The sequence below is a fragment of the Pinus tabuliformis genome, chromosome 5_2 (genome assembly GCF_031772625.1).
Source record: "Pinus tabuliformis cultivar Carrire ecotype Pingquan chromosome 5_2, CPIR1, whole genome shotgun sequence".
NCBI classification, from domain to species: Eukaryota; Viridiplantae; Streptophyta; class Pinopsida; order Pinales; family Pinaceae; genus Pinus; species Pinus tabuliformis.
Window position 1 is genome coordinate 1123474374 of NC_142306.1, and position 9393 is coordinate 1123483766.

At 36.5% G+C, this 9393-nt stretch overlaps 1 protein-coding gene across 1 annotated transcript; it reads left to right on the forward strand.

Annotated features, from left to right (window-relative positions):
* The first annotated feature begins 727 nt into the window (after window positions 1-727).
* On the forward strand, window positions 728-4996 carry LOC149163168 (AP2-like ethylene-responsive transcription factor At2g41710). Its single transcript, XM_089435958.1, has 8 exons — window positions 728-1264; window positions 1979-2061; window positions 2220-2228; window positions 2440-2528; window positions 2774-2847; window positions 2973-3023; window positions 3709-3788; window positions 4304-4996. The coding sequence occupies exons 1-8, from the start codon at window positions 1092-1094 to the stop codon at window positions 4849-4851; spliced, it is 1107 nt and encodes a 368-aa protein (XP_089292084.1). The 5' UTR covers window positions 728-1091; the 3' UTR covers window positions 4852-4996.
* Window positions 4997-9393: the final 4397 nt, after the last annotated feature.

The window sequence follows — 9393 nt, forward strand, 5'->3', positions numbered from 1 at the left end:
TTTAAACATGTATAAACAGTATTAACTGATATATTTTTTGACATAGTGTGAAAATCTATCATAACTAATTGTCGAATTCGTAGTAAGATAACCATCACTAAAAAATATACAATATCTCATCATTATTATTTAAAAAATAATGTTAAGTGGAATAACCCGCTACCCGCTAGTAATCCATAAAATATCATGCTTTCACTCCTACTAGATACTTATAAAATACTGGGGCTTTAATGATTTCTTCACCTTCCAAAACGACAAACTCTTATCACATGGAAACAATACAAACTCTTTCTCACATGGAAACCATTTTAAATCATACTTCAGAAACTACTTCAAATCATACTTCAGAACCTACTTCTATGTCGTACCTGTAATAGACTTCTTTTTCTTTTTCTTTTTTTAATTTGACAGATTCTATTTTACTTTGTAATGAATTTCTGTTTAGTTATGTATTTTCATTCCTTAGGTCAGATTTTATCGTACGCTTGAATAGTGTATCCACTGTAAGAGATCCAACTTTGTAAAACAGATGTTTCTTCCTTCGAAACCACATGTTTAATCCTAAGGGATAAAATATAATGTTTAATTAAATATGCTTAAGTTCGAGGTCAAGTTTTGGAGCCGTTTCATCGAATCGAGAATAATACATCCGACAATTTTTCAAAGTCCTCAACCGATTTGTCTCAGGTAGTGGATGTCATTAAATCAATTTTCACATCAACCCATATGATGGGAAAACAACATTCACCCGATTGAGTGACGGTTTTGGCAGTACAGCTAGTTGTGAGACAGAGGTCCATAAATGCAAGCAGGCTGTAAAACTTCGTACAATGTTAGGGTAATAATATATTAGAGGACTATCACCTGCTCTGCTCTGCTCTCTCTTCTTTGCTTGACTGGCATTTTAGTTTAGTTGTCCTCCACTGCCAAATAAACAAAGCAGTATCCTGTAGCATGTCTTGTCTTGTGGGTTGTGGACAGACAGTTTGTATTTGGGGAGTGGAGCTAATTATAATGTGTAAAGCACAGGAGAATTGCATTTTCTGTTTTGCCAATTTAAGAAGAAGATCATCGACCAAAGTTGGATTAACATGGAAGCAGCAGCACTGTTAGCAATGGCCCCAGAAGCGAATGAATCATCACTGAGTAAAAGAGTAGGAGGATTGAAGAGAATTAGCAGAGGATCCACTGCAAAAGAGCGCATCAGTAAAATGCCACCTTGTGCTGCGGGGAAAAGAAGCTCTATATACAGAGGAGTTACCAGGTTGGCTAATTATGTAAACATTATTAGAGGCCCAGTCCAGTTGTGCTTGTCCAGGTTCATTATAGTTAGAATTCTATCATTGTTCACCAGAATGTTAACTTTTCATGAGATGATACATTTTCAAGCTTTTTAACCATAGTACATATTAAATCATGTTCATATTCTATACACTCAACGCACCTTAGGCATTCAATACATTTCACGAAAGTGTTGATGAATCCCCCACCCCCACCAGGGTTGCAGCGTGCTTAGCTTTCCTAAGGTTTTGCAAAGATTATTGAATCCATATGAATGGGGAAATTTAGCAGTCAGCAGTAAAATTTGGGTCATTTCATTTCTAGCAGGGTATAGTTGAGGATATGGTTCATTTGAGAGTATATAATGGTTGACTGTTTGCCAGATGAATATATGTTATTGGTCAGCCTTTTCTTCCTCTGATATGAAGAGTGTATATGAAAAATAAATAGTCAAATATACTATGTTTGATTCGTAATGTGGTTTCTAAGAATTTAAAATCTCCCCCTTTATTAAAGTATGCACTCTCAACTATAAATGTCCTGCTGTTTGATTGAGTGAGTATGCACTCTCAACTTTTATTGTCCTGCTGTTTGATTAAGTATGCACCCTCAACTTTAATTGTCCTGCTGTTTGTTTCATTGAGTGTGTACGCACTCTCAACTTTTAACTGTTCTCCTGTTTGATTGAGTATTTCAGGCATAGATGGACTGGTAGGTATGAAGCTCATCTTTGGGACAAGAGCACTTGGAACCAGAACCAAAACAAAAAGGGCAAGCAGGGTATGAATACAGATTAAATAAAATTTCTTTCCTTGTTCTCATGCAATTAAGCATTTCTTAATTTGGGATTTTGGTTATGCGGGAAAACATTTGACAAGTTGCTTCTGGGATTTATTTTTTGTATGGGGCATCGTCACAACTGAGCGTATTATCTGCAGTTTACTTGGGTAAGTCACTAAGTGTCATCTATGGCTCTGTCTAGTTTTATAGGTTTATGGCTATCTGTATAATTTTTTTGAAAAGTACAATTTCTTGCCTTCGAATAAAAATTGAAATGTGAATTTAATCAGAGACTCGAATAGGGGTGTTGGAGTTTCGAGATCTTGTTTAGTGTAAGATGGGTATTGACAATTTGACACTGCTCTTCTCTCTTCCCAGGAGCTTATGATGAGGAGGAAGCTGCCGCAAGAGCTTATGATCTTGCTGCTCTCAAGTACTGGGGACCAGGAACCCTCATCAATTTTCCCGTAAGTCACTCCACCCGAGTACTTATGCATTGTCCTCTCCATTTCCCTTTATATTGGCCAAACTACTGCACATTTTCTCTCTATTCCTATTTACTTTCACAGTGTAAGACTTGACTCAACATGGGTCTTTTCTCCCTGATTGCTCAACTTCAGGGCTCAAACATGTTGTCCCAAATCTAAAATGCAAAAATATCACGGAGAATGTTTACAGCTGCAAAATCTAAATTGATTAATTGTTTGTACAGGTTAGTGATTATGCAAGAGATATTGATGAGATGCAGAGTGTGTCAAGAGAGGATTACCTTGCTACTTTAAGAAGGTAGCGAGAAAGTATTTCCCCGAGTCAAAAAGGAGAGCAGCTTTCCTTCTGTTACAGAGTTGTTAATAAATAAAAGAAGGAAAAAAATAGTCTTTTTACAATTTCAGCTTGGCATGTTGTTGCAGGAAAAGTAGTGGCTTTTCAAGGGGAATGTCAAAGTACTGCAGAATGGCAAGGTAAATGGATTAGAAGAGAATGAAATTTATTATCCTTTGTGGAAGGTCCTGAAGCAATTTTACAAAGGCTTTCTCCTAGTTTTAACTGAAATCGATATAGGTACTAAAGATATATCCAATACACTGTAGTTATGTCAAAAGTCTAAACAATTTAGACCACACCTTTGATATTCCAAGGCATCTTCACTGTGTATATTTTTGCATATCCTTGCTTTGTTTTGATCTTATCTGATCATATTTTGGAAAATAAAGCATCTCATATCCCTCATCTTCTGATGTACCATCTACTTTGCCCTCATTGTACATTACACTCAAGTCCCATATTCTTCCATCTTTTTATTTCTAGCGCAAATGGGCAAACTCTTGTTGTGTTTTTCTGTTTCTAGGGCTAACCTGCTAGGTGATGCAAACTTACTCTAAACTGACATTATCCTTCTATCTCCTGTTTGTACCCTCATCTGACATTATTCTCACACTCAGATGCTAAACTCTTTGTTCCAGAAAGTACCCTTTCAAAAATATTGATATATGGCTTGATTTTGTATGGAATGTTCACTGTCTAGTGACAAGACCTGAGTTTTCCTCTAATTAAACAAGTAGAGCACATGTATTGCTGAATCCAGTCTGAAGACTGTTGATATGGTAATTGAGTCATTGTCTAAGATTGTTCTTGGGTATTGTTCAGATCATCACAAAACGGAAGGTGGGAGCCAAGATTTAGCCGTACTGCTATTGATAACAGATATTTTAACATGGCGAATTACTGTAAGATCTCCAAACTGTCATTACATTCCATTTCATGTCTTCGTGAGCAGTTTATTCTCTCTCATCTTTTTCACAACATGTTTATGCTTGCCTCCCTGCAATTAATGTGTCCTCAAATCTCGGAGTATTACAATGGAAAGTAGTTGGCTTAGGATACTCTTTGAAGATCCCTTTGGTTGAGAAGCTGCAAGTGTGAGTATTCATTCCCCCAAATTCATCCACCTCTTGCACCTGGCTCAAAACCTTGAAGGCTGAAACATGTCTTTACGGGATTTGAACCATGGTAGGGTTATGAAGCATGCGGCATGCCGGCTTCACCATCTATCTAAGCAAGACGCCGTTGACTCATGAGGGGCTCTTGAAAATGTGGAACTCTAGCAAGCCTTTTTTGGGTACCAGTGTTGCCGGTTCTCTTGTATCTTCTTAGAAATGACCGTATCTCCTACCATGATTTATTCATTTTAACAAATAAATTGCTTGTCAACTACATGTTAATTTCTCTGGCTGAAATGCAGGTGAAGATGTGCAGCAAGTTACAGCATATCCCATGTCTCTAGGTGATCAGAGAAGTTTCAGTGCAGCAAAAAGCATTGACTTGAGTGCATACATCAGTTGGTGGAAACCTAAGAAAATGCATGACCACGTTCATGTAGTAGTAACTGAATCTGTGAATGTGGAAGAGCCAGAGATGCTAGAATGGCAAGGAAAGCCGTGTGAACCATACCAATTGCCTTCTCTCGGTGTTTCTCACAGCAGACAGCAAAAGCCTACTTCAACAAGTGCTCTTAGCATCTTGTTTAAGTCTCCTATGTTCAACCAAATGTTTGAAAGAGCATCATCTGCAAACAACCAAGATAACATTGTTAAGGTGGGATTGAAGAAAGAGCAAATGAATTCAATCAGCCAAGGAAAAGACGGAATTGGATATAATGAATCAGGACATGGCTTGGGATTTTTCCAGCTTTCTGTACAAATAGGTACAACTCAAGTTCCCTCTTTATCAACACTTAGCAATGCAAGACCATGCAGTAAATCCCATATACATACCATGGAGAGAACTTGAGTCGCCTAGTTGCACCATTGGTATCTGAAACAGCCTTGTTGAAAAACTAGCAAAGTTCCTCACTCATATGCCATTCTCAGCTTGTTACAGAGCAATCTTGCATATTCATCAAGAAATGAGCAGTCATCCATGTATATTTCCAAGATGTTCAAGCCAGAGCCCGAGTTACTTCGACAGGGCAGTTCTGCATCACTATTTTGGTTTGCTACATTTGTTACAGATACTGTGACCAATATATAGTTTAGTGGTGGTAATGGCCTTGACACAGTAGCAATATTTATTTTAAAGATTGATTCGAGTATCTAAAAGTTTAAGGCTATTTCTTTGCCATACTGCTACAGAAGAGGAGGAAATAATAAAAGGAACAAACTTTTGAGAACAATAATAAAGAGCAGTTCAAGACCAGTCTTGTGGACACCCTTCCTGGCATGAACAATTTCTTCTTTTTTTTTCTTTTTCTAAATGAAAATTTTAAGTGAAATTCAAGGGATGCTTCTCCACATTTGTGGATGACATCTTTACAAAACATGTTAATATAAATTAGTGCACTTAACCCATGGAATTGAAATAGACACCTACTGAGATAGAACTAACCAAATACCCATCAACATCAGCAAAAACTAGTTGAGCTAATCCTTCACTGGGCATCAGCAAATATTGTTATTCAAATAAACACCTACTGAGATAGAACTAGCCAAATACCATCAACATCAGCAAAAACTAGTTGAGCTAACCCCTCACTGGGCATCAGCAAATATTGTTCTTAAAGAACTGATCATTGAACTGGATGCCAAATTCCATAAAAATAAGTTATTTGAACATGATAGGAATCTTCCATTCTATTCCAAATTCTTAAGAACTCATCATAATAGTTTTAATGGAGTGCACTCTCAACACCACATAAACCTGCAGGTAAAAATTCTGATGTTACAAATGAAGTGCTATTCTGTTGGAATGCTGTCATAAAATGGCAGTGCAATAAGAGATTCCTGAAATATTTGCGTAGTTTTCCAACCAGGGTCAATTTGCCTCCTAAGAAAATAGTCAATTTGCCTCCTAAGAAAATAGGGATAACCTTTTGAATTATTGTGTATAATTTTACTAACATGGGATAGGGACCAAGTGGAGGATAAGATAATAATCTATTGTATCCCCGAGGTTAACTTCCCTGTCTGACGTATAGGACTCCTTCAAAGCAAGGTAGCCAGGATCCACCATTTTGGCTTTTCATACGCAGAAATTCGGCAGCAGTACGAATTCAGCGTATTTTCCTTAGGATATAGCTATATTTTTTTCAAATTAATTTTCTGAAATACTTAAGTTTATTATTTATCTCTATAAATTTATCATACATTAATTATTAATGGTTGACAGTGATATGAAAACAAATCCCATCACCATTTCCAATTTTTGGAATTTTAGTGTCGAGAATGGATTTACAAAAATCTCACTCAGACATATCAAATTGTTCCTATCACAACTTTTAACTACTTTGTCAAATTTCAAAAATATTACAATTATATTTTTCAATATAAAAAGTATAGAAGATTGTAAAATAAATGCAAATATATTTCTTTGTGATGCTATGTTTACACGATCGAATGCAAATATATTTCTTTGTGATGCTATGTTTACTCGCGATCGTGTAGTAGGAGTATTCTTCACATTGTAGTTATCATATATATTTCTTATATTTATTTAAGTTTTTTTCCCATGCATGAAAATAAAAAATTGATGTAGTGAAATATTTGTCTTTTGTGATTTTTTTAAATTTTAAAATATGTAATATTGTGTTTGAAATTTGAATTTCTACTGTAGGTGTAACGTTAAAAGTTAAGAAGAAATAACATAAATATGAAATTCGTGTATCACTGGAGTTTTGAATTTTAGTTTAAAGTAAAATTGAATTTCATTTGTTTTATTAAAAGTTTTATAGATTTAGTCTTTGTGGGCTTTGACTTTAAGATTGATTTGAAATATTCAGAGACAAATAAAAACCAATATTTCATTTCACTTTAACTCAATAGGAAAAAGTACTAAACATATGCTAACAAGATCCAACTCCTAAGGACAATTAAGTACTAAACATATGCTAACAAGATCCAACTCCTAAGGACAATTTAATGCAAATCTGAGATTTGTACACAAAACGCCTTTTAACTCTCCTTTGGTTTGGGTTGTGTATTATGCATTACAATGGATTCTAGATAAGTGCATAGACTTGAGAATGTAAAGAGGCTTGAGAGCATTGGGCATTAATTCAATAAAGTTATAGAGATTGTGGTTGTTGTGGTATTAATTTAATAAAGTTATAGAGATTGTGGTTGTTGTGGTATGTTTGTTTGTTTCCAACTGAGTTACATACAATGATGGTTGTTTAATGAATAATGGAATTGTATTTGTTTGTAGAATTTGTTGAAAAAATCTATTATTGGTGTAATATTCAAAGGGTTTGAGTCCTTTGCTAGTAGAGTAAGTAAAATTTTAAGGGATTGGGATAATTCCACAAAAGAAAGAGAGGAGAAGTTGGGTAAACTAGTTTCACTAAGAATATGGTGGATTTTGTGACACAATAAATGTATTGAAAAAAAAGTGTAGATGACTCCATGTTGGATAAAATAATCTGAATGAGTGAACGAAGCATATCTCCAATGGTAGGATTAGGTAGATGTTGTAAGAGGAGATAAAATTTCTGTTGAAAATATTGAGAGGAGGGTGAATCAGTTTTTCATTTTTTCTTACAAATGAATATCAAAACAATTAACCAATAACATCACATCAAAGGAATACAAGATGTATATATAAAACAATTTATTGATATTACAAGGGAGGCTACAACTTCTAATTTACCAGCTACAATAGGAAGGGCTACAACCCAAAATATTTACAGCCACTACTAGAAAGAGCTACAACCCCTAGTTTACTAGCATCCACTAGAAGGATGCGACAACCTCCTAAAGGAAGCTACAACTTCCTTCCCTGTTAGTTTGACAACGATTTAGCTGATTTAGTAATTTAGGTATAGACAGTTTTGTAACGAATAAGTTTGTAACGAATAATTTAGTTATGTAACGGTAGTTAGTGACATGAATATATCGAATGTTCATGTAGAGGAAAAATCATTTCTTGAATAAAGCAGATACAAATTCAGTTTCATATTTCTTGGTCTTCTCCCATTTTCTTGCTATTCTTTCTACAATCTCTGCTATTATTTCTACAAGTGGTATCAAAGCGAGGTTTTTGGTAGAGCACAGCCAAGGAGGTGATAAGTGATCCATTGTTAACGCTGTAGAAGAATTCTGCTGTGGACGTGCGTGATTTGTACCCCCTGGAGTCTGACGAAGCTGCTGTGCGAACCCCTGCTGTGCGAACCTGTGATCAAACCCACATAAAGCCTGACGAAGCTAATGTGGACGTGTGTGATCAAACCCACATAAAAACTGTGTGCCGAGAGTGCCTGACAGCGTTGCTGTGGAAACAGTGTACCACCGGAGGCTGTGGTTGCAGCGAAGGCTCGATCCCATTGCAGCATCGTGTGAACAGAGCCGCTGTCTCATTACAGTGTCGTGTGAAACTTATAAAGATTGTGCCCAAACGTTGAAGATAAGGCGAATTGGGAGGCTGTCCAGCGAGGCGTACGTGTTGTCAGCGTGAGTCCAAGACCTGCGTGAGGACTTGCATAAAGTTGCAGAGGATTTGTGACAGAGCCTGCGTGAAATCCGGAAGAAAAAATTTGCAAGAGATTTGCAAGAATGTTTTGAAACCAGAAAAACAAAAGGGTTTGCAAGAAACAAAGGATTTGAAACTTGTTTTTCTGTTTGAATTGGGGAAGTTATTTTTTCTTAGAAAGACTAAGACTGAAACCCTAAGAAGGAGGAAAAATGGCCAAGATGTCGAATGCAAGATTCGAGGTGGAGAAATTCACCGGAAAGAGCAATTTTGCTCTTTGGAAACTGAAGGTTAAGGATCTGCTTGTGCAACAAGGGTTGCACAAGGCATTGGATGGGATTACTAAGAAACCTACAACCATAACTACTTCAGACTGGGAGGACTTGGATGCCCGAGCTCTCAGTACCATCCGGTTATGTCTAGCGGATGAAGTTCTTTTCAACATCGTTGAAGAGACTACGGCGTCAGGGTTGTGGGAAAAACTTGAAAACCTCTATATGACAAAATCATTAACCAACAGAATTTATCTGAAACGACAGTTATACAGTCTTCGAATGAAAGAAGGTTCAAGCGTTGCAGAACATTTGAATGTTTTTAATACACTAATTTGTCAATTAACAGATATGGAAGTCAAAATACAGGAAGAAGATAAAGCCATAACCTTGCTGTGTTCTCTGCCTGAATCATGGGATCACTTCATAACCTCAATCAGTTTCAGCTCTGCTGATTCTTTGAAGTTTGAATCAGTCGTGGGAGCTCTTCTGTTTGAAGAAGTACGAAGGAAATCCAGCACTGATACAGCTGCATCAGAAGCCATGGTCGCTAGAGGACGCTCAAAGGAAAGAGGAGACAAACCAAGGGGGTCTTCCAGGT

Coding starts and splice junctions, on each gene's coding strand:
- LOC149163168 (XM_089435958.1), top strand. CDS start 1,092: ATGGAAGCAGCAGCACTGTTAGCAATGGCCCCAGAAGCGAATGAATCA. Junction 3,024..3,708: donor AAGTACTGCAGAATGGCAAG/GTAAATGGATTA, acceptor GGTATTGTTCAG/ATCATCACAAAACGGAAGGT. Junction 3,789..4,303: donor TTTTAACATGGCGAATTACT/GTAAGATCTCCA, acceptor GCTGAAATGCAG/GTGAAGATGTGCAGCAAGTT.